We start from the raw sequence: 26,083 nt of genomic DNA, 5'->3' as shown, positions 1-26,083 counted from the left end.
TTCTTTTTTCTTTTCTTTTCTTTCATTTTTTTCTTTTCCTTTTTTCTTCTTTCCTTTTCCCTTTTCTTTTTTCTCTTCTGTTCCTTTTTTCCTTCTTTTCTTTTCCTTTTTCTCCTTTTCCCTCTCTTTATCTTTTTTTCTTCTTTTTCTTTCCCTTTTTCTTGTGCTTTCCCCTTTTCTCGCCTCTCTTTTCCTCTTTTCCTTTTTTTTTCTTCTTTTTTTTCTTTCTTCATTTTTTTTCTTTCCACTTTTCCCCTCCCCTTCCCCGAAGCCTCACGCCGCTCCTCAGCCCTGCCCGGCAGCTCCGGGCCGGGGTGCGCGCTGTTGGCCGCGGAGGTGCGCCTCTTGTCCCGGCATTACGGTAGGAGGGCCGGGGCGCGCCTGTTCCACCTGCCAGCGGCCTTTTAAGTTGCAGCGGGCCGGGACGCGCGATGACTCGGGTCGCGGTGCCCCGGCCGGCCGCCGACAGCGCGCGTCGCGGTCCAGGTCCCGCAGCGGGGTCGGGGCGCTCCCGCCCCCTGGCCCCGGGGGAGCTGCCCCCCCTCGCTCCCGCCCGCTAGTTTTGGTGTCCCCCCACCCAGTGGCAGGGCAGGGGAGGGCGGGGGGCGGCGTGCCGGGAACCCCCATGTCCGCCGCGGTCCACCCGGGCGCCGGCCGCGGCGCTGCCGCGGGTCACCGCTCCTCCGCGCCCCTGCAGCGGCCGGGCGGCCGCGGGTAGCGTCGGTGCCGCCCCGTCCGGCGCCGCGGGCCCCTCCGAGGCCGGCAGCCATGGAGCCCGGCGGCCCCCCTGACCTCCGCGACGTGGAGCAGAAGCTGGGCCGCAAAGTGCCCGAGAGCCTGGCGCGACCGCTGCGCGGGGAGGAGCACCCGGGCCGCGCCGCCACCGCCGCCGCTACCACCGAGCCCGCCCGCAGCCCCGCTGCGGCCCCCGGCCCCCGCCGCCGCCGTGCCGCCGCCCTCGCACGGCTGGAGACGAAACTTCACCTCCTGCGGCAGGAGATGGTGAGTGCCCGGGGGGGCTCCCCGCAGGGCCGCTCGGAGGGGACGGGGTCGCCCCTCGGAGCCGGAGCCCGGCAGGGAGCGGGCGTGCCGATGGGCACGGTGCGGCGCCGCCGCCTCACCGCGCCGCACCTGCTGCCTCTCGGCGGCGTGTAGCTGGAGAGACACGGCAGGTTTCTGCACTGGAAACTCGGCCTGGTGTCCTGGGACTCTGCTTGTGGACGTGGGTCTGCAGGGGGTTATCTAGTTCTGACCAGACACCGTGTAAATGCGCGGTGGTTCTTCGCCAGGCTCCTATTTGTAACGTGGCTGAGAGGATTTCTGTGACTCGACTTACTTCTGGACTTCCGGCCTGCTTACTGTTTTAAAGCAGGTGCTTGCCCTGCGTTGTGTGCTGCTGTCATCGAGAAATTTTGTTTTTCAGTGGTGCCATCAAATTGCCACCTTTAAGGCAAAACTGAAAGAACCATCACACTATTTGCAAGCAAATGAGCCACCAACCAAAAATATTGAACACTCAGTAGGTACGATTCTTACAATGCCCATTGGGCCTCAGTTATATTAAACTGTAATCATTGTGCGAGATCCCAGAAGAACATTTTTTTGGTAGCAGCCGTTTTCCACAGTTCTTGATGCATAACTTGCTTGTTCAAATTCCGTACTATTTTCTTGTTGGGATGAGGATTTTGCTGGCAGCTTGTGGAGGTGGCTTTATGCAACTGTCTTGGAACTCTGCCATTCAGAGCGAACAAAGCAATCTCATCCTATGTAAACAAGTACAATGCTATACCATTGTGCCTGTCCCGGTGCAACCTCATGTATGTATAAGCAAAAGGTCAGTGGGTGGGTGGGAGAGTTCTGAAAGAATAAGCAGGCTAGGAGGAAAGGGAAATCAGGAATGGGCATTCTGGGAGTTCATAGCCAAGATTACAACCTTAATCTTGAAAAGTCACGTTTATATCACAATTAGTGCTTTATGACTTCATATGCTTTAAGAGATGCTTGCTAATCTAAACTATCATGCATTTCGGTGTAGTGACCACTGAGAATTTTAGTTTTTAACACTGTTCCCCATTGTTAGCATCCTTTGTGTTAATTCTCAAAGTTCTATTCTTGTACGAGGGTTATAGAGTGACCTGTGCATAGATTATAATACAAAAGTCTTAGGGATGTTGAACTGCAAAGGTAGCAAATAAGACGGATGGAGTTCTTGGCATGACTGTCTAGACATGTCATGGCAGTTATGCCTATTAAGGGATAAAAATCAAGCAATTTGCCTTCATCGTGTTTTCCTTACTAGTTGGTCTCTTCTTCATCTACTTTACATGTGAAGTTTCACATCACAATCTTTAGTTTGTCTGTATTCTTCATTCTGCTTCCCAATTTCCTTCTTTTTCCTCCCTGCTCTTGGAATGAACAAGTTTTAGTCTCACCTTCCTTGATCTCACCTATTCTTTCTCACTTCAATGTCTGACTTAGTTTTTCACATCTAAACTCATTGCTTACACTAAGTCAGGGGAGTTCTGTTGCACACCTCGTTTGACTTTTATTCTGTGCATGCCCATTCAGCTACTTCTATAATGACTGTTTATTGTACAAGGTGAAATACAGTTACTCTATCTACATACTTTTTCTCATGTCATCTGTTTTCTATAATCCAGAGCTTGGAAGTTAGCTGTCTTCTTATGGTTGTCTACAGTAACATAAGATTTCTCCTCTGTCCATAAGGTTTCTTCAAGTTCTTAATCTGTCCCTTTCCCTTCTGCAGTTTTCTCGTGACAGTGTACAGATTTGTACAATTTAAGAACAACAGTAGATAAGGAGAGTTTCTATGTCTCTTCCTCTTCCTCTGAACATCACTCCTAAAACAGAACCAAAACTTTTCATCTGTTGTCTCACTGTTTCACATCTATTAGTAGCATATTATTCTTTGATTCTGATGAATATCTAAGAGGCCTTGATTGGAGAGAAAAATAGTTACTATCTGCTATAATAGTAAACAGATGTAAAAAATGGAAAAAAATAAGAAGTTTAGAAAACCAAGCAACATCTATTATGCTGTCTTTTCCTAGTTGCTCTGTGATACCATCTTCTGCAGCCTACTCACAGAAGTTCAAATGTACACCTGTGGGGGCTTTTTTTGGCTTGCTTGCTTCAGGCTTGAGACAACCTTTTTGTACATATTTGCAAACCAAAGTTATTCAGGCTCACCTAGTCACATATGAATAACTTGAGACTGACTATTGTGCAGATGTCTTAATCTTTAATATTGACCAGTACATTCTCACTATATTATCTTCTAGGTTTTGTTAACGAAGACATTTTGAGCAGACGTGGCTTTTTTTTTTTTTCCGTACAAATTGTGCATTTATGTACCTCAACTTCTGTCCTTTCCCACAAGTATTGTTTGTCACAATGGCTGTGCCCGTCTTGACAAATTCCAACTAAATCTGAGAAATAAAGCTATGTTATGGATGAGTACATTTTGACCTTTCGTTGCATTGAAATCACAGTGATTCCAAAGCTTTTGACTGTGCTAAGGATGTATTAGTTATTATGAGCTATTATGAGAGGAGGAACCTCTGTGTTCCACTGACACCCTATTGTTTGGCCCCTGACAGTAAAGAACAAGGAAAGCGTACCGGTTGTAATGTAAACCCGGTTGTAATGCTTGGGAGCGTACATTAAGCCTTATCTCAGGTAGTATGTAATCCTTCCAGTGACCGAAGTAAATTCAGTTGTGCAGGAATGGAGGTAGGTATAATTTTTCCTCATTTTAAAATGCAGGACCATTTTCTCTCCTTTCAGTGCACACTTTTTCCTCCAGACACCAATGAAATTGATTCTTCTGCTCTTTCAACCGCCCTATATGTTTATCATGCTTCAGAATGAAGTACTAATATTTGTTGATTTGGATGCTTCTGAGAAAGAGAGAGATGGTGGAAGCTCTGAAATGTCTGTCATCACGTTGCCATGTCCTTGGGCCTGGAAAAGCATGAATAAAATGGGTGGACATGATTGCCTCCCATATATCATCTCCTGCAGGAGAATGTTAAAAGAGATGAGCATATAATCATGTCCATATTTGATTTAGGAGTAGTGTTTTTGACCATGAGTTTAAGCTCCTGACAGATAGGCAGGTGTGTGGTAGTAAACTGTACATCTGCTGACTAAGGCCTTGAGGCTTGCATCTTGCGTCCACTGATCCTTTCACTGTCTTGAGTGGATTGTTCTTTTTCCCTGGAACCGAATTTTGTAGTCACTGGAATCCTGTGCAGAATGCCACAGAGTATCTTTCTTGAACTACGCACCTGCTAAGCCAGGGCACCTTCCCCTTCTTTACCTTCACTTTTCCCATCCAAGTCTGTGATTGCAACTGCCCTGGTAATCCTGAAAACCTTTGAGGCATAAGGCCATTGCATAACAAAAGAAGCAAGGTGTAATTGCTAACGTGGGTCAAAATGCTGTTCTCTGGTCAACCTAGAATGTGATGAATACTCCATACCCCTCACAGCTGCGATCCTGTTTCTTACGTGTAATGCTCGTGAGGTCACCACTCAGTACAGCTGCATGCTGCTGTAAGTAATCAACATGGCTCATAACTGCTGAACCTGAGGGCTGAACACTAACTGCTGCTGCTTCAGAAGCCTCATTTCTCCTTCACAAGCTCTGTGTTTACTCAAAGAGAGATTTTTATTAACACCTGAAAACGAAGTATGTTGTGTTTTGTTTTTTTTCTTTCAGTTCATATTTTTCTCAAACTGCATCTTTGAAAGCTAAAGAAGTTAGAGAGAGCATAGTCAGAGCATAGTCTGTCTGCACTACACACAATAAAATAATAACAACATGCTTTGCGTAAGAGTACTTGGGTCCAAAAAAAGGTAAACAGTGTCTTGGAATTAAGAGGGAAATGGCAGAGCTGGAACTTTTAGATGAACTTTCTTCCAGTGAACACCGTTGAGGATCAAACATCATTAATGCGCCTGAAGGCCAAACTGGGTATTCTGAGTGTGGCAGGTTTGGTGGTGGTTTTTTTTTTTTTTGGGGGGGGGGGAGGGGAGAAGTAAGTGGAAACAATCCCATTGCCAAGAAATTGAGTATGACAGATTTAGGCTAAAGCTGGTTGGGAAAGAGGCATGTGCCTGTGCAGTCTCACTAGTTGATTTTTTTTTCTCCCTTTGCTTTAATAGTCCTGACAAAATGAAGCAGAACTAGTGGTACTTGTACTGATTGGAATTGAGGCAAATACAGTCATTATGATGCTAGTCCTTCCTCTTCCTTTTTTTTTTTTTTAACAATTTTTGCATATACTTAGCATGTAAATGAAGATGCAGATTGAAGGGCAGACTTTCTGTAACTCTCTCTTACCAGCTCTTAAGATTTTGAGCAACTTCAGAATTGTTAGAACAATAACTGGGGGGGGAGGAGGGGGTGTCTGCTTTTATTAGCTTCTTTGAAAGGCATTTTTAAAAAGTCAATAAATGTAACTTGAAACATCTCTTTTAACACTTGCTGTAGGTACAGGCGGCTACATTTACTGTTTCCAATGATAACATCAATTGACTTAGTTGAAGCCAAGATATGATTCAGTGTGTCTAGTCAGCAGTGCAAAACTCTATCAGATGCTGGTTTTCTGTTAGATTAATTGGAATTTGTGCTTAAAAACTTGATTGAAGATAAAATCTTAAATATAAAATTACTAGTGGCTAGGCCTCAAGCCTGTGTAGGAGGGTTTGATTAACCTTGGTTTCTTAGTGAGCAGTTGCTCAATGAACCCCTGAAGTGAGGCTCTTCTTAGAACTAAAAAGAAAGAATACAGAAATAGAGATTAACTTATTTCCACAGGTCTTCCAGAAGTTCACTGGAAAAGCTCATAATCTTGGATCTTGCTAAAAAGTTCTCTCTTTTGTACCCTCCAATTGTCATGATGTGGTTGAAGGAATTTGTAATTTTTATGTGGCATTTAGATTGCACAGTGATATTAGGATGCTCAGATTAAAAGGAATTTGTAGATTGATCCTTTGGGATAATGACCAAATCTAGCAAGAAAAAAATAAAATCTAATTATGCTACCATAACTTTGCCAAGTTTTCTGACTTTAAAGACCGTCTTCAGCAGGACAAGATAAACAACTTTATTTAGCTTTGTGCATACTTAAGCATCTTTTGGCTGGCAAATTTCATGCAGTACCTGGTAAAAGGATTTGAATTCTGGAACATCACCGTGTTGCACGCAGTCAGCGCTTAAGGCCATTCCTGTTCAGCTGTACTAGCTAATGAAAGGTTTAAGTCCCCAGAAAGTACACGTATGCTTACATAATTAGTTACTGCTTGACCAGGAGTCTGTGAAACACTGCAGATACCTAACCTAGCATCATCAGTGTGAAACACATGCAATACAAGAGATTGTCACAGCAGTCTCATGGATTGCACTCAAGAGATGGAGTTAGTTTGCCAAATTACAGATGAGACTTCTGACAGTCCTGATTTGAAACAATGCACATTAGCATTTCATGCTGTTGCTTTCCTGATTATTTTGTTTCAAGGATGGAGGAAGAGTTTTGGCTTTGAAGTTGTTTTTTAAAATCTGATTGATGACAGTTCATAATGAAAAGATGTGGTGTTTTACTGAAAATTAAACCCCTTCTGTACAGAGCTCTACAGTTTAAGTGATTTACAGTAGCTTACAGCAGATTGCAAACTTTCTAATGAAAACAGCAGAACAGCGTGATTTTGTGTGGATACTTAGGGCTAACCGTAGTTAAAAAGAACCTTTTGTGTGTAAACTCAAAAAACTTGAAATGCGCAATACTAAATACATACATTGACCAGAGATGACTGGCCAACAAGTGCTGAAAAGTAATTGGAATTTTATGAAATCAAGGGCAATTTCTCTCTTGGATTTTCACCTGCATTTGTAACCATGACAGTTGAGTATCTTACATACAAGCAACTCTAAAAGATGGTTTGTGAGTTATTATTTGTGAAGATAAAGACCTGAACTGTAGAAGATCTTGTAATAAAAGGGGCAAATTTCTGTTACAAAGGCAGAGTTGTAGCCTTTTCTTTCCAATCCTCACCCTTGTAAGTGGGGTTGCTAGCTATAAGCATTTACCACTGGTGGATTTGTTTTTGCCATCATGTCTGTTGTTCTTTCTGTTGAATTTTGGCTTCAATCAGCTATTTATCTTCAGTGGTAGAAAGCTGGGGCCAGTATTTAGGAGGGCAGCTGGAGCCTTAGAAGTCATCAGTGCATCACTAAGTTTCTTACTGTAAGATCTCTGCTACTACTTGCATAGCAATGCTCAGGTCATTTCAGGTCAGAGGATCTGTGTTCTACACAGTCTATAAACTTATGGGTAGGTATTCTAAAATTCTAACTGAAACACAGGTAATAGGCAATACATGAAATTTTAGTGTGATTTTTGTGAATGCAGACCTTACGTACTGGAGATACATAGGAAACTGGTGACTTGTTAAGCTCTAATGACTCAAGAGTAGTTTGAGTAAGCCCTGCTCTAAAACAACTGCAGGAAAAGTGGCTACTTGCAGGCTTGTCAGAAAGCTATTAAACATATCTACAATGCTGAAGAAACTGGTAATTACAGCTGTTAAAAACAACTGAAGAAGGAGGGAGGAGAAGCTTGAATTTGGACTGAAGTGTGATGGCATACATCAACAGAAAAATTGTGAGGAACAAGATTACCCAGTTTGGGCCAATAAGCTTACTGGGTGCTTAAGGAAAAATAACTTCTGTAAGACTTTCCATGTGTCTGGCTTTCTCGTTAGGGAGGTTTTGGGTGTATTTTGTTAGTTTAAGCTGTTCAGTCTTGCTGTCCTATGGCCTGTTGTTTTCAAGCACAGTTTGGAAATATCATCCTTGTCATTGGATAACCTCAGTTAATGCCAGAAGGGAATCCTAGTACTAAGAATTTTAAACCTGTGAATCTTGACCTTTTCAGTCACTTAATAATAATTAACTTTTCAGCAGTAGACAGGATAAGTTATTCAAGGACTAGAGAAGGACTGGAGAGAGAATTATGTGGGAGTGACTGCTGTGGAATTTCAGGGAGATGATGAAATATTTGTTCTGAAATATATGTCTGCAATAAGAGCCAAGGAGATTAACAGTTAAAACAATTATGTTTCTTTAATGTAGAAGATAAAACATTCTTGCACATCTGTACTTTGCAGTGTAAAGGTATGAGTGTGAGGGGCTCTTCTGTTATCAGCTGAACGGCTACAAACCAGATCTAGCTGGAAAAACTTGCACTTGCACTCACCATAATAATGCTGATTATCAAGTGGTAAGCCTTGCTCTGAGGGTAGGTGGGTTTCTGGACTTGATCTTACTCTGTATCAGGGTGCACAGAGCCATATGGATATATAAATGGCATTGGCATCCCTTGAGCCACTTACGCTCTTATTTTGTGTCTATAACAATCTGCTAGAACATTTATCACAGAGACGGTATTTATGTATGTTGTCATTTAAATAGGCGCACCATAATCTACATTGCATTGCTTTTTGCCTTTTTTTTTTTTTGTAGTCATAAGGTGTGTGACTAGAATACTTAATTCAGTAGTTGCTGAATTCACAGCTATGCTTCTGTCAAATTAAGACATCACTGTGCCTGCAACATGTTTGGACTCACTTTCATAAGGTAACCGTTACTGGAAGATGTGATTTGGAGAAAGATTTTAATTAAACTTGTTGAAGCAATCTTACTACTTTTTCATAGTTTTTCACATGTTCTGTCTTTGGCAGCTGCTGTGTGCAGCTTAGGCATCAGTGGTTGTCTTTCCATGTCTGTCTTAGTCTCTAGTGAGAACTGGGTTATGTCCAAGTGAGCAGTGGGCCATTTAGGCACATCCTGTGATGTTTTGTGTTCTGAAGAACTTCAGTCAAGTACCTGAGAAGTTTGCAAGCTCCACAGAACACTTGGTTGTGGAGGTGAAGTGTTCATTACAGCCAGCTGGAATGGACTCTGGTAGGTCTGTAGACCTTCTCATTTGTAGAGTTTTGAAAGGTATAAAACTCGCACCCAGGTTTTATCAAATGTAGAAGCAGATACAGATGGTCCGTTACTTCTGAAATACCCTGTATGCTGTTCCAGCAGTGAGTCCCACTGGCTTCCAGCCTGGGGCTGATGGGTATGTGGAATAAAACACAGCTGAGGGTTCCCCCCGATGTTGCTCCAAAGGAGGTTTTCCTCCTTCCGTAAGAGAAGGGCACTAGAGAGTTTAAGCAATGTATGCATGTCAGATGTTAGTGTTAGCTACTCTGTTTTGTCAGGCTATGCACCCTCTTCCCAGAGCTTCCATAAATATGGAGAAGAGAAATGCATGCACAGCTCTGAAACCCTATTGTCATCAGTCTAATCCTTCTGCCCCCTTCATGCCAACCTGGCAATTCTTAATGCTTTGTCAAACGAATGATATGACACATTTGTTAGGTAACAGGAAGCACAAACACACAGAGCTGCCAGGGGAAGTTATCTGCATGTTTCATTTGCTGTGCTGTAAAACAAACTCCCTGCAATATTGTACAGCCTTGCTGGGTGCAGTGCCAGGTGAAGTGAAAGCATTTAGTGCCTGTAAGGCAATGCTGAATTGCTGTTTAACTACTGGGAGTTTCAGACTTTATAAATGTTTTACTGGCTTAATTTTGTTCAATGTTGTTAGATACCAGCTGCATTTATGGCTAAAACGCTTCCAGAAGGAGAGTCATTTTACTGCATTGCTGTTTTGGCCTTGCTGTAGATGCAGAAGGAGGTGCACATCCAAGAATTATAATTTATTAGATAGGTCAAGTGTTTCCAAACTTCATGTTTTTACCGCAAGATAAACAAATAAATAAATAAAACCCTGCTTTGCATGTTTCTGTCTGTATCTTTTTCTTTTTTTTTTCTGTTCTCCTACAGAATTTCTACTGGTTTAAATTAATGTTCAATTTGAAATGACTGAACTAGATTTTGTGACTAGGGTGCATGCTTATAAGGCATAGCAAACATTGGACACTGTTCTCTCAATAGTGTTTGCAGAAAAGAATATTTTTTATTTATAAAGCTTCAGATTTTGACCTTGATTCTTGCAATAATTATAAACGACAGTCCTGATAGCAAGGAGAAAACTGCAAAGCATTTCTGTATTAGCAGAAGTAGGATCTGCATCAGTTTGCTACCTTTTCAAAAACTAGTGAAGTGAATGGTATCTGGGATGAGACTAACATTTAAGCTTGAAATGGTGCCTAGAGGAGGGTGGCTGCTCCTGGCCCACCACGAGCGTGAATTTGTTCTCTACATTTGGCTGCTAAATACGGACTGTTTACTCTGTTGGTCAAACCCAGACAATGTGTGTTTAGAATAAAGCACGTGAAATGAAATAGTGGTAACACGTTTTTTTGTGTGTTTTTTTTTTTGTAGTTTGATACTGAAGAATCCTTTCTGTGGGCAGAAGGGTATTCTAACTAAGAGAGTTTGGGTGATTCTGCACACAAACATGCTGACTTCGAGAAGTCGTGCCAGTAGCCGTTGCAGGCTCAGACTATTTTTTGTTCTAGGCTTCTCGACACTATACAGTTCGAAGAGGAGCGGACATGAAACCAAAGTGGAAAGAGAACTCTTCCTGACCTGTGACTGCAAGTTCATTTTGCCTTCACAGGGACACTTCAACCACTGTAACCATTAAGAGGCCTAATTAATATCTCTCAGGAGGACTTTTGCATAGGAGCGGCTGAGGGAGCTGGGGTTGTTCAGTCTGGAGTAGAGAAGGCTCAGGAGCGAACTTATTGCACTCTACAGGTACCTTAAAGGAGGCTGTATCGAGGTGGGGGTTGGTCTATTCTCCCACGTGCCTGGTGACAGGATGAGGGGGAATGGGCTAAAGTTGTGCCAGGGGAGGATTAGGTTGGATATTAGGAAAAACTTCTTTACTGAAAGGGTTGTTAGGCATTGGAATAGGCTGCCCAAGGAAGTGGTTGAGTCACCATCCCTGGAGGTCTTTAAAAGAAGTTTAGATTTAGAGCTTAGTGATATGGCTTAGTGGAGAACTTGTTAGTGTTAGGTCAGAGGTTGGACTAGGTGATCTCGGAGGTCTCTTCCAACCTAGACAATTCTGTGATTCTGTATTTCAGAATATGTCAATCTCAAGTGATGGCCTATGGCTGGTTCCTAGTGTTACAGGGTTTGTAGGGGAAAACTAAAATCCTTCAAGAGTAGAGAAGAAAGTCTTCAAGAGAAGAGAGCGTTACTAGTATGCCAAAGCAACAGTAGTTTTCTTCAACATCAAGTGCCAGTGGAATTGACTTACTCATTTGTTAGTGCCTAGCATTAGTTGGCTGTGACTGGAACAATAGAGGGGAGGTAACTGCTGTTTTCTCCGTAGGCAGATGAGGCAGCTCACAGTGACCAACTCATATAGCTCGTTATACATTCATCAGTGCACAGCAGCAGTCCTCCCATTTCAGAAGAAAAAGAAGTTTAAGCCCAACAACAACATGGTGTTTAAGCTTTTCTTTTTGCTTGGTCATTTCCTTCCTGTTCTGTTGAAGTTCAATGACAAAATTACACTAAAAGAGCCCTATCCTGCCCTTTTAAGGTAAAACCATAGTTCTCTAGCTCAGTGCAACATTGTTGTGGCCCAGATTTCCTTGTCTAGTTCTCTCACTTCTCAAACGATTCTGATTATGGAATTTGGAGAGGGTCTCTTTATTGGAGAGGGACTCTTTATCGGGGAATATATTGATAGAAAAAGCGATAATGGTTTTAAGCTAAAAGGGTAGATTTAGATGAGATATTCAGAAGAAATTCTTCACTCAGTGGGTGGTGAGGCACTGGAACAGGTTGCCTGGAGAAGCTGTGGATGTCCCATCCCTGGAGGTGTTCAAGGCCAGGCTGGATGGGGCTTTGGGCAACCTGATCTAGTGGGAGATGTCCTTGCACATGGCAGGGGGTTGGAACTAGGTGGTCTTTAAGGTCCCTTCCAGCACAAACCATTCTGTGATTATTTTCAAAGGCCATATTTGTCTTTTCCTAGCCTGGGGCAAATCTGGCACTCTGTTTCTGCTCCCCAGCTAGTCAGTATTTCCATAATAGTAAGAGAAACGGTAAATGTAATCAATTACCTTGATTCTTTCCCATTCTACTCATGCCTCTGGTAGTATGAAGTAGCTTTTAGTAGTAGAGATTAATATTCTGTGCTGAACTAGGATCAAGACACAGTGCTGCAGTCGTATGGTATGTAGAAATATTTGCTAAGAACCCATTAAGGTATAAAAATTGAGTATGAGTCTAGCCAGAGTGGTCTAGGAGAAGCTGAGGTCTGCACCATGTCCTGTGGTTGATGGTTATTAGTCAGAGCAGGGATCAAATAATGTGGAAAGACAGGTATCTAGAGTGCCTGTGTTTGACATTTTTGGAAGTTTATATTTCATGATTGATTACTCCTGCTACTTTATCACATGTCTTCGGCTAGAATCTAGGATTTCTGTTTATTTGATTTTTTTAATATGTGTTTTCACCTTAGTTGCATAATCATGCCTTGTAGCTTCCAGAGTGGATTACTTCAGTGTGCTCTGTAGGAGCATACCTATGAAAAAGGCTTAAAAACAGCAGCCTGCTTGGTTAATTGTGTTAGCCAAGTTCAGCATTACAGCTTGCTAAAAATGGTACTTATTTCTTGTTTGCTTCTAGTTTTTTAACCTTGATAGCCCAGATGCAGATTGGCTGTGAACTGTTTGATCCCTTCTTAGTGGGTGAGAAAGAGATAAAAGGAGTTAACTATTTATAGGTATCTGCAAGTTTGAAAGTGTATTTTTAGTTTCAAGACTCAAAATAGACAACTTGGCTTCACTTTCTCTGAGAGATCACAGATTTGCTAGTACATTCAGGTGAGCACAAATCATGTGAATGAACAGTACTTTAGCAGGATGGTGATTGCACCAGTGGAGAGATTTGGGTGAATTTTTTTATTTTAAAGAAAAAAATAAGACTGAATCTGAAAGACGCTCAACTTTTAATGGTCTACAGACTATACATAAGGAAAGGAATGAAAAGAAAAAAAAAAAAAGAGGCTTGTATGATAAGATGTTTGGTATTTTTTATTAAATACTTTTTAAAAAGATTTGGCACAGATACGTGTTCATAACATTTCCATAGGAAAAAATCAATGATCAGCATATCACTTCTTAACTCTGATAAACCAGTTCTAAGATGACGTGATCACTTACTATTACAAGGCTGTCTTGAAGTTCCTTTTTATTCAGATAAACCTTCAGTAAATAGGATGGGAGTGTGCCAACAGTAGAGATTTGACTGTTAGATTAAAACTGTGCTTTTAACAGAACCTACCCAATCACCAGGGCCACAGAATTATTACAAACAGAATCCTACTTTGAACTCTGAGAAGGCAAATATTTGAATTTTTTTGAATCTCATGTGTCTCTCCAGTGATACTGCAAAACCAGACTTGAATTTCAAGAAAGTTTAGTTTTGTCCCAAGTAGTAATATTGTCATGTCTCAGTTCTGACTTGAATAAAGCATGTGTTGCTTCTTTCCTTTTTTTCTTCCCCCTTTAAGAAGAGTAACAAGTTGAGGATCACTCTTGTCTAGGTACAAGCAATATTTTCAAGTTCCAGATGTATCTGTAAGCAAAACCCATGATATTCTATCACTGTTCTTCTACTTTGGTGCTTTTGAGCATATTTACACAGTGCCAGTATTAAAACTAATTGATTTTGAAAGAATGAGTAGAGGGCTGGAGTCCTCATTAACCTAACCTAGTTCAGAAAAGAATAAATATTTTTTCCAGTATTAGCACTGCATTTTTAGGAGCATGTTTTGATCAAGGTAAGCATAGGTAACTTAATGAAAGCAAAAAAAAATCTGGATATGCTGTTGAGCTGCAGTGCTGCCTCATGTTGGTGGGGAGGAAGCGTACAGTTGCTGTGTTGTGACAGATGCTCAGAGCACATTACAATGGTGCTATGATAGTCCATCTGCTGTCACACTTTCTGACACTGTTTGCAGCTGCTTCGTATTGACCTGAATGTCTGTAGTGTCATTACCTTGTCTGTCAACACATGTGGGTCCGTAGCGTGGACTTCCCTGGACACTTTCACCTCTGTCATCATAGATACGTTTCCAAGGTCAGATGTTATTTTTATGACAGCAGTATATGATATTTAGAAACATGCAGTAAAAACTTCATACTGCATTAGATGCTTTCTACTGTTCTTAAATTGTTACAGTTCCTCCCTGCTCCCTTTCATGTTTCTTCAACTGAGCTTTAAAACAATCAGGAGCTTCCTTTTATAGTCTCTCATCCTTCTGAGGCTAGATGTTTCTGTGGTGCTTCAATATTTAAAGTTCTGATTTAGCATTTATTTTATTGGGGGGGGGCAGGGAGGAGGAGGTGGTGAAGTATGGGCTTAACTAACTTAATTTTTCCTGCTTCTTGCTCTCAGATGTGTGGCATATTTCTCTCTGATAATAGTAATCATATCTACTTAGTAGATATTAAGTCCAGCTTCGTTTTCACAGTAGAATAAAAAGACAACCAAAAAAACAAAGGCAAAATGATTTTTCCCATGTGAATTTCGTATTACACTGAAGTGTACAGAATATCTCAAACAGTATAACATTCAAAACTAAACCAGTATTTTTGCACCCTACTGAATTGATGATTCATCCAAATCATAGAGATTTTACTATGTATTAATGCAAATGACAGGCTACACACTGATACTAGCAAGAAAAGGATGATGCACATTCCAGGGAGGAGTAAAAAGGCATTGAGATCCACTTTTTTTATTACAGAGATAATGCAATTAAGCAATTGCACAACTCGATGGCATGTATTTTCCTGTCAAGTCTGAAGGGGATCAATTAGTATGTATAAAGCTAATATATTCAAATAGGGTGTCGTAAGAGAAATGTAAATAACTAATACTGTAGTTTACGAGAAGATACCAGAAAATAACCATGCTGGCATAATGTTTTGTTTTTGTATTTGCAAGAAATGTCTTTGAAACCCGTTCATTGAATTACTTACTCTTAGTGCTTACTGAGCTAACTTTTTCCCTCATCATGTTCTGCTCTGCCTCCTGATCATTTTGGTGGTCTCTCAGATCTGGCCTAACCACTTCCTTGTTGCAGGTAATGAGTGGTTGGTTTCAGGTGCTTTTCCTCCTCTAGTGTGAGATACAGAGTTCTGTCTGCAGAAGGAGAGTCCTGTCTGGCTGATGTCAAATCACACAGTCCTCCTTTTTCCCTCTTACTTAAGAGACCCTGTTCACAAAGCTACCTTATGTTGCTACCAAATTTTATATAAGGACCTGTAGAAATACGTGTCGTAAGCACTTGGTGTGGTATTGCTTTGGAATCGCAGCAGGCTTAAGAGAGATCGTGACTAGACTAGAGCCTCTTTTTAAACTAGCAAGGTCAAGGGCGCGGACAGAAACTGTAAATTTAATAACTGCACATTCTCTGGACTTCATTGTAGGGAATGCTGCCTAAAAATCTACTATGCCTTTTAAAATTTGTGAGTCTTCAAGAGAAGCACAAAGATAATAATATCTTTTGCAAAATAATGGAAGAAGTAAGTTGTCAGAACTGCTTCTGTAGCCCACCAAAATGTTTTTATTATGACTCATTACAGAAGTGCATCTGAAAAAGGACAGTGTAATTTGCTTAATTTGCAGAAATAAACTAGATCAGCAAACTGCAACTATAAATCAAGGATTTATCTGGGAAATTGAGATTTGTATAGGTAGCTTTTGTATGTGCCTCTTATTGTTTGGAGACTACCCCAAGTGTAAAAAACAAAAGGAAAGAAATGGGAAAACCTTTCAGCAATGCATTGTGACTCAAGTCTATGCTGAAAGAAAACAAAGAAAACAGAAGTGCAAAAAGCTGTTGATCTACCTGTAACACTATTAACTGAAATTTAAAGAATGCGTGTGTTTTACTTAGTGTGAGGTAAATCAATCTGACACACATGGCCCTGATGAGCACTGTAGCATCTACCTCAACCTATTGACAATTTAAGATGTGCCAAACTGTGGTTACTGTGTTTATTATTTATGCATGTTAAGAAACTGAGGAAATGAGAGAGCTCCCATACAGTGTTTGATAGGTTGAGCGAGCTTCAATTATTGTAGTGCATGAATTTAATCTGAACTAGTTGATTTTGCGGTGGAGTGGATGTGGAACGTCCCCACAAGCAGTTGCAGTTCCACCAGTGAGTAACTGATCCCTTCTAGCTAGGGATAGTTAACCTGTGTGCTTCTGCTCTATCACATGGAATCTCCTTGGCTTTTTGACAGGTGATGATGAAGTTTGCATTCAAATTCAGAAGTCAGACTAGACACTGCTTTTTTATCCTGATCCTGAAATACCATTGCCCAAAGTGGCTTATTTTAAGAACCTCATGCAGACACTGTGGAATCAGTAGGGCAGTTTGGTAGCAGACAAGAGGTTTAAAGTCAAGCACATACATAAGAACTGCTTAAATTGGGACAGAGCTTATGCGCAACCTATTAATTAACCTGTATGTTTAGGGAGCAGAAATTTTACCCTTATCTGTCATTTGTGATTTTTAGACATATTAAATGAATGGAAGAAAAAACACTTCTTTCTCTCACTGTTGTTGAGAAGCTATTGTAATATCATTCTGAGCCTGCTAACCTTCAAGTGCATGTGCTGTGTGGTTGTTTTGTGGTGGTTGCCTAATAAACAAAGTCCGTGTGTGTGACCACATTAATTCCTGTTGTAAATATGTTAGCTCAGTGACTCCAATTAAGTAATGCATATATTCACATATTCCGAATCTTCCTAGCTCATTATGCATGTTCTCACAGAGTCATCTCTCAGAGACCATGTTTTATTGATGAATTGTATATCCTTTTATATTTGCTGACTGAATTTGATCTTCTTAAGACTAAATCTGCTCAAATAATTAAACATTTCCAACAAATGTTTATTTTATGCTTCATCTCTTATCTCTATCTTCGGGAATTACTTTTCTTAGTTACTTTGAAAATTGTTGCTCAGTATTTGTAATAGAAAAAGCAATTCCAGGAGAAACTAGAATAAGCTTGGCTTCTGAGGAGAAGCAGACTTCTCAGAATTCAAAATAAATTGACTGTTAGATTTATTTAATTTTTGTTGCATCTCAGATGAATTCATGGAGTTCATTATTCCATGGAAAACTAAGGTAATCTGCCATTAAAAAGAGAAAGGGGAGGAGCTAGGCATAGATGGGTAACCATAAAACTGTTTATGACTGTTTATGATGCAGGAGGGTGGAAAGCTGTCTCTGACACACCGTAGGAAGAGGAAGGCAGCAGCAATGTAGGAGCAGTAATGCTCCTAAACTGTAGTGGTCACACAGGCCTGTTTGTCATGGAAAGATTGTGTTGGCTTGAAATTCATTTTGTAAAAAAGGCAGTACAGATGGATGTGGCAGTACTAACAACAGATGAAACTAACTGCAGTACCCATTTCATCTAACCTCTTCATGTGCTAATTCTTTCTGCAGGATTGTTCAACCGCCAGACTGCTTCCAGTGGGGTACCATGTTTTGCAACTGTTCACATGCAACTTCCAGTTATTGTGTATAACTGTATTGTGGATAACTGGACAAAGGTATACTGCTTCAGAACCACAGATCCCATGCTACTGAATCCTTGATGAGTGTTCAAGCCCTAGGGATCCTGTGCAGAGCAGGGTGACTTAAATAACTACCTGAATCCATTTAGGTTTAAGATTTCATGTCTTTGAGTGACTTACTTCACTGTGCTATGACTGAAAGATCTGTATTGAAGGAAATATTTTGTTATACAAGCACGCTTTTTTCCTTTCCTTTTTCTTTTGTGCTCATTAAAACACACAGCATAAAGATGTTGAGGAGAAAATTAAATCAATGTCTTTTAAATAAACTTAGGAATATCTTTTTTCTCAGACCACACTTAATAATTGCCATTAATATCACTGCAGATTTGCTGTTTTTAAAAGAAAGAAAAAGGGGGGGGGGGGGGGGGGGGAAGAGAAAAAGGAAAAGAAAAAAATAAAAAAGAAAAAGTATGTGTTTCTAGGAACTTAAAAGAAAACAGACTGCAGAAAGGAACTAGTGTTGCAGATGGCTTTGACAGATTAAAAGGATATATTGAATTGAATTTTTTAGCTTTCTTGTTTTTAGAGGGGGAGGGGAGCCGCTGTGTGTGGAGCTGACTGGAAGCTACATCTAGAGAATATACAGCAGGAAAACACAAGTCCATTTTGCCAGTAGTCTGAGTGCAAGTGCAACTTTGATCCAAAAGTAAAATGACCAGACTAGGACAGCTAATTCACGATTTTGGACAACTGCCAAGAAGCATTAATTGTCTTTGTTAACAGCCGTAATCATTATCGTTTTATTCTAAAACCGATAACCTAGTCAAATCCTGTTTGAAAAACACTGTACGTACAGAAACAACAGGAATATGTGTATATGTCTTTTTGTATATATGTGTGTGTGTGTGTGTACACAGATGTCTGTATGTGCATTTATACATTTTTTGTGTAACAGTGTCATGCAAGTGACAGTGTTGATTATGGAAGCCTATAACCAAGGCTAGATGAGTAAGGGCAGTAATGTTGTTCTTGTTAGAACAACCAGTGTGAGTGTGGGAAAAGAGATGTGAGTGAGTGTTTAGGTCAGATGTTCCTTCCACACTGAAGAACTGGTTGTGTCTGAAAGCTAAACTGTTCTGTCCACTAATACTAGCACACTGTGTTACATCAAAGATGCTCGCTGTCACTTTAATTTCGTTATTCTCACATGCCACGACTAGCTGGTTAATGTTAAGCATTCCTAGGGATCTGTACTCTTGTGATTATGCAAACCAAACAACAGGATATGTAAGCTAGGTTGTAACCAAAATTTGTTTTTCTCTGTCTTACCACAATTTCTTTCTTGCTGTATGTCATAACATTGTGCTGAAGACTGATACAGATTCCCACACACCTTGCCTTTGGTGGTGTTGTGCTCTACATTAAAGAGTAGCTGTAGAGACTGTTCCAAAATGCCTAAATTAGATACAATTCACTCTGTTTAGATTATTGCTGAACTGCACCTGTTACTGTGCATGGAGCTGTCAAATGTAATGAGATTGTATTGTGTTTAATCCCTTTAATTGAGACCTCTTGGAACTGATTGGTTTGCTCCAACAGTTACATGAGTTGCAACTGTGTAAGTACAAACTAATGTGATTGTGTCTGGGCTGAAATACACAAGAGGCAAGAAATGTCATAGTGACGTTTTTATGTTATCAGTTGATAAGTGTCATTAAAGATTAGTCTTGGTGGATTACTTTTTAATGTTTGCTTTAGGAAAAGTACGCAATGGACATGGGAGACTTGGGACTAAATAGTAACTAATAGTAACTAAATAGTAAATAATAACTTGAGGAGGAGGACTCATCAGCAGGAATGCAAAGAATTAGTCTAAGGAGGCCGTTCCACAGAAATTCTGAAGCCATAGATACATGAAGAGCAAAAAAAAACATATCCTCTAACCTGAAACTGAAATACACGAGATCTCCATTTTATCTAAAGGTGACTGTTTCATCAGTGGTGCATTGGTGCTAGTTCCATTAAACTTTGCCATAATCAGCCTTTTGGGAAATTGCTGTCTCCAAACTTGCATATATACAGGAAATTGGTGAAGTCTGTAGTTGCAATTGGGAAGTCAGCTAATTTGCTGCTGTCACGACAGCCTGGTTGCCAAGCAAATGGTTTATAGTGATTTATGGGCTGGAGAAGAAAAGCTGGCTTGAGTAGGAGGGCTACCAAATAGTCAATCTGTTTTCAAAACCTCACATCTGAAACAATGATAGATGGGCGTCATTGTTAAAACTATATGGTAAAGCTGTTTTCCACGGTAACAGATCATCTATATTAAATCCTGTGAAACGGGAGTGAGCCTAATGCAGAAGTTGTTTTAGGGACTGCGAATACTTACCTGACAGTTACCTAGACAGTCTGGTACTTGTAAAGTTTGAAAAATCTTTGTGTTGGGTTGACCCTGGTCAGTAAACACCCATCAGCTGCTCACTTGTCTTACCACCCTCCAGTGAGAAGGAGGAGAGAATCAGAAGAGGAAAAGTGAGGAAAATTCATGGGTTGAGAGAAACACAGTTTCAAAAGTAAAGCAAAGAGGAAAAAAAATAAGATAAATTATGCAAAGGCATTAAAAATAAAGTACACAAAATCACTCACTATCTCCCAGCAGCAAACTGATGCCCAGACAATTTCCATGTCTCAGCTACTTTGGAAAGACCAAATGAGTCTTCTAATGCTGGACATGACATTATGGAATATCCATTTGGTCAGTTCTGGTTAGCTGTCCCAGCTGTGTCCACTGCAAACCTCTTGCTCATCCCCAGCCTTCTTGCCTGGGGGGCAGAGTGAGAAATAGAGCAGGCCTTGACACTGTGCAAGTACTGCTCTTCTGTAGCTAAAACATTGCTTTGTCATCAATGCTGATTTGTTCGCAGAGCTAGAACACATCACCTGTAGAGGCTGCTATGAAGCATCCCAGCCAGAGCCAGTACAATCCTCTGTTGTATCTAACAGAATAAAAAATACATTAAAATATTTTTTGAAAACCTTAACAAGTCAGTGTAATTTGGGATATTGAAAAGAATTTGGCATTTGAGTATGGAAAGAATCATGTCCAAATGTCTTGCTTGGCAAAAGAAGAAATAGCTTTTGCTTCCTGAGAATATCAATCTCATTCCAGTCCACTGTAGATGAACAATACAGATGCTATATTTCTGTATAATAATCATGGAATTGGAGAACAGTATAAAATGTCTATTGTCTGGCATAACAGATCTTAACTTGTTTTCTTGTTTCTCAGTGAACTAAAGCTGTTCAAATATACTGCTTTGTCTTCTGAATTGTCTGAAAGTTAACATGTAAGTGATCTATGGAAGAAGAGTATTTAATGTATTTAATGTAATGTATTTAATACAGTGAGAGATTGTGGCACAGATTTTTGTAGAGAAGTACAGACAAATTATATCCAAAGGGGAAGTAAAATACGTATATTAAATTGGTGGCATACCTGCATGTAATATGTTTGATTTGTACAATTGGAGGATGTAAGAACATGCGATAAAATATGACACAAATTACATGGTAGACATAGTATCCTATGAGTTCTTCTGAAATTACTTTTTTCTTCCCAGTAGTTTTAAACATGCATGCCCTGTGTTGGCACTGTGGCAAAAGTTTATGTAGGCCCAGATCTGTGTGGATGTGGAGATTGCAAGTGTGTCTATTGTGATGTCGAACATTTAGTATTTCCGAGGTGCTACTGGAAGGGGCTGCAGAGCTAATAAGGTTGCAAACTAGCATTGTCTTCTCATCGGGATATAGCTCAGACACACTTCCATGACTAAACAGCTGTTTCACAAATTCACGCTGTGGATGGGAGTAGCTGCTGCTACTTGACCATATGGGCAAACCCTGAATCATCTTCAATTTGTTAGATTACCGTCTCAGTAATTTGTCACTTGTTTCATGTGACGAATAGGAGATTCCACAGAATCTCTTGCCAATGCTCATCATGGTTCAGATGAAAAGAAAGAAGCAATAAATTAAACACTAAGGCATCACCTTTATATGTCATTTCATTGCACAAATTTTAGTAGAAGTGTCTTGCTAAGTTTTTCTAGTAAGGAGAACATAAAGTGCTGTGAGGTGCAGCACTGCAATATGCCACTATGCTTTACCATTAACACTTCTATGTGTGTGCATCAACCATGAGAATTATGTTGCAAAATAGGAGTTGGTGTTTGGAGAGTATTTTTTGTTCAGTTATTTTTTGCCGATTGTCAGTCTTTGTTAGTCTATAATACGTGGTTGACCACAAGGTCATAACCTTCATCTGATACGAGTTTAAATAATCAGAAATTTACAGTTTCAATAATTAGCCATATCTGTTTCAACTCTTGGAAATTTGTACTGCAGCTTACAACATAAACTCAGATGTAGTGTGAATAAATGTTTAAGATCAACAAGCCTTTTTTGCAAATAACACACATCTGAAAATTTTAGATTACTATCATATTCATAACAAAGAGGATGGGAGGTGAATGCTTGGCTGCTTGGATCTGCTAAATAGCTGAAAGTCATTGTAAATGAACACGGGGTTGTGTCTTGGTTCTCTAAATAATGAAAAATTATCCGCAGGAGTTGTCATGTCACAGCTATATTTCATCTACTAGCATCATAGTGGTAACGTTTACAAGTCTTGTTGATGACTAACATTCCTCTTATGTAGCATGATTAGGTTCCGACTTGAACTTGATTGAAAGTATAGTAATACATATATTTATATACGACTATTTAAACAGATTTGTGCTAGATACTGAAGGCAAGTTTTAAAAAATCCTTCTATTGCCTCCAGCCTGCTATTTAGAGTCTGATTTTAGAGCAAATCGCTAATCTTTTTAATTGCTTTTGCCTTGTAGGTTAATCTCCGAGCCACTGATGTCAAGCTTATGCGCCAGCTACTTATCATCAATGAAAGCATTGAATCAATCAAATGGATAATTGAAGAGAAGGCCATTGCCAGCAGAGGTAGCAGTTTGAGTGGTAGCCTGTGCAGCTTATTGGAAAGTCAGGACACATCCCTCCATGGCAGCTGTAACAGTTTACACAACTGTAGTGATGGACTGGATGGAATATCAGTGGGGAGTTATTTGGACACTTTAGTCGATGACGTCCCTGGTCGCCAAACCCCTTCCGATATGGACCAGTTCAGTGATTCTTCTATTATGGAGGACTCACAGCCTCTGCATAAACATCCCAAAATTGATTCTGATGAGTACTACTGTTTTGGTTAATAAAAGAAAGTTCCAGTGGGACATACATGCACTTGTATTTATCCTTTTTCTTTGCTGCTATTTTGTTTCATGTGCAAAACCCCAAATTTCTGTTGGAAGGAAATCATACTACGATATTTTGATTCCACTTCAGAACTTTCCTGTTGCTTCTAACACATTTCCTCCTTGGTGGGTTATCTGCTTCTGTCCTGCTCAAATTTCTTTCTCTTAATTTATTATTGCTTTTTGGTTTTGTTTTTTACAGTGCTGTATTTACAGATCTTTCAAAGTGGTGAAGGAAAAGCTTTATCTTTAAAATGAGACATCAGGGAATGAGAGCATCAATTTTGTACTTGTTGGCAATAAAATATCTTCTGATAAATATATGTTGTGTTAAATTTTCTTGACCACTGGGTTTGGCTTTTCCAAAGACGCTGTTCTTACTGAGCCTTAAATCTGAATCTTGAAAATACCTCTACAAAATAATTTTGTTTTATAAGCAATGATATTTGATCTAGTTAAGCTGCCTTCACTTGGAGTTTAAAGTACCCTAAACGATTTGGGGGGGGGGAACGAGGGGAGTCCTTTCTTCATGAATTTTCTCATGATTCTTGTCTAGTTATAATTTAGAGTTACTGGCTTCATTAATGTCTTGAAGTGCACTGCAATACTAGAAGCTCTGCATGAGAGAATATTTCATTTTTGTGCTTTGCACTTTTCATTTTTATTGAACCTGCTGTTTTGTTGGCACATCGTATATGTGTAAAAAGAGTGAAGGAGGCACCCCACGTTCAGAATACCTAATTCTGATAGTTTGGATACTGAGCCAACAAAACAATTATTTTTAAAATAGTATTTTTTAAATTATGTGATTTTTAAAATGACTTTTTTTTTACCTTGAAATTTTGAGGGATCTAGTAAAACATTTTACAGGAGGCAACCTGCTAAAAGGCAAGTCCTGTTCTGGTTTTGTATGCACACTCCCACCCCTAACAGGTTTACTTTGTTTTTACAAAGTATTATTAATAAGAAGTATTTCCCACTGCTTTTTTGTTTCCTGTTTTACAAATAAGAGTTTCTTCTAACCTTTTTATGCCCACTGGTATGGTTGAGAGCTACAGTTAGTCTTTTACATTGAAAAGGTCTGAGAAGAGAAGCAGGAACAAACTTCTGTGTAGAAAGTCTCTGGCTTTGAGATTCCCCTGGCACATGCCTTTGTATAGATTAGGGAGCAAATTTTTGTTTTAATTGGTTTCGAATCATGATGAAAGAAGATTATGTCCACATACAGTAAAGGAAAAATAAGAAAAAATATATAATTGAACTGGGCTGTCGTGAAGAGATTAATGAATTTGTATTTCCAGCTTATATACAGTGGAATAGGTGCCGATACTTATACATTAACTGGAAGAGTCTTTTCATGTCTGTCTGTATTCCTACCACCATAAAGCATGAAAATTATGGAATAAACTAATGTTTGCAAGGTATAATACAGGCTGCCTATTTAAAATGTGTTTCACACATTCTGAAGCAGTAAAGTCAGTACATGTCTCAGTCAAAGTTTGTTGTTTGTCTTGATTTTGAGAAAAAGTAGTTGTCCAGAAAGGTTTTGCTCTTCCAAGCCATGATTCCATGGACGTGTTTTGTCCAAGCTCTATCAACAGCAAATGTAGTGAAAAGGTAAAATTCAAGAAATTGAAAGTGATAATCTGTGCTTTGGGGGTACCTCCATTTTTTCTCAATACAATAGGTGTTTCTGTCCATCAAAATTAAAAAGCAACATATGTATTTTTTACTTCAGACATTATGATTTGTTCAAATAGAGTGAAGAAATTTGTGGTTACCAAGAATGAGGCTTCTCAGTGAGAGAGAGGCAACTGATCAAACAGGGTTTTGCAGGTACCTCAGAAGTAAACTTCTGAGATCAACCAGGGTATTGCAGATAGCTTGAAGAAAAACAGATAAGCCCTGAAATGACAATGCTATGTGGGCTTAATTTTTGAAGTGTGGGGTTTATTCATTTGTTTTTTATTCGTTCCCCAGATTATGATGGCTGGACATAGTTTGGAAAAACAGAAAAGTCTGAAGAAAAATCTTGGAAAATTTATTTCTCAGTGTGTTATAAAGTAGAATATCATCTGTGAATTCAAAATGGGTTTTATTACTTCAAGTTATATAAATCTAAGGAACAGAACACCGTAGTTTAAAGCTGTGAGCCTTTTGAAAAAGTTTTTCTACTTTCTTTGTTTGGCATGGAAGTTAACATCAGGTTGTATACTCCCTCTGAATGTAATGAATGTGCAATATGTATAGGCTTTTCTTCTCCAACTGAGATTTTGGGCAGTAGGCCAAGGTGCACATAAAATCTTTCAACTATAAAGGAAAGTAAAAAAATACTCTTAACATACCTTCTCAAATTTCCCCTAGAGTTATGCTGAAATAACTTCAAGGAAAACACAAGCTATAACTGTCACCCACCCACTCACAGCTGTAATACTGGATAAAAAGTAATTACATCAGTGATAGATTTATCATACTATGATTTAAAAGTTCATTTACATGGGAATCAGAGCCATCAGGAAAAAGAAATATATATATATATATACCTTTAGAAATGGTGAAATAAAATAGTTATGTGCTTAGAAGCTTTTATTCCTGTATGTCTCTTGACTGGAAATGGATAAAGAGTACAGATGACAAAATGGAGATGCCAGGAGACTTTCAGAAACAATTTCCAAGTGTCATGTTTGCTGTAAGGGGGAAAAAGAATACCTTGTTATTTTGATTATTTTTAAGCATAAAAATCTCAAAGATTTAGGTTTGACTTAATTTAATTTAGTCCTTAATTTAGTAGGAGTTCATAGTCAGCAATCATTTAGTCTGACTTCCCACTTAAGGTAGACTGAAATCTGATTATCTCGTACTAAGCCCAAGAATTTGCAATTCAGTTAAAACCTCACTATTTAGGCAATTGAAAATGTACTATGATACATAACAAATTCCATTGTTTAATTAGTTTTTGCTTTTAAATGGTTTACATAGCTTTTCCAGCTTCCTCTTGACTTGGTCAACTTTGGCCTTGTAAAATCTTTGTCCGATAAAAGGGGATCCAGATGCCATTTTCCAGCAGAGCTGAGGTGTTTATTTTCTCGATTGTCAATGCAAATTTATACATTTGTATAAATATAAAAATATTTAGCTGTATACAGCA

At 39.5% G+C, this 26,083-nt stretch overlaps 1 protein-coding gene across 1 annotated transcript; it reads left to right on the top strand.

The window, feature by feature from the left end:
* LURAP1L (leucine rich adaptor protein 1 like) lies at positions 1 to 23,254 on the top strand. The gene is made up of 2 exons (XM_083817751.1): positions 1 to 1,002; positions 22,519 to 23,254. Exons 1-2 carry the CDS (start codon positions 769 to 771, stop codon positions 22,891 to 22,893), a joined length of 609 nt encoding a protein of 202 aa, XP_083673877.1. The 5' UTR covers positions 1 to 768; the 3' UTR covers positions 22,894 to 23,254.
* The last annotated feature ends 2,829 nt before the right edge of the window (positions 23,255 to 26,083 follow it).

Source organism: Anser anser (genome assembly GCF_964211835.1).
Source record: "Anser anser genome assembly, chromosome: Z".
Classification (NCBI taxonomy): domain Eukaryota; kingdom Metazoa; phylum Chordata; class Aves; order Anseriformes; family Anatidae; genus Anser; species Anser anser.
Note: the sequence above shows the minus strand (reverse complement) of the source record. Positions and strands in the feature narration are given on the sequence as shown.

Coding starts and splice junctions, on each gene's coding strand:
- LURAP1L (XM_083817751.1), top strand. CDS start 769: ATGGAGCCCGGCGGCCCCCCTGACCTCCGCGACGTGGAGCAGAAGCTG. Junction 1,003..22,518: donor ACCTCCTGCGGCAGGAGATG/GTGAGTGCCCGG, acceptor TTTGCCTTGTAG/GTTAATCTCCGAGCCACTGA.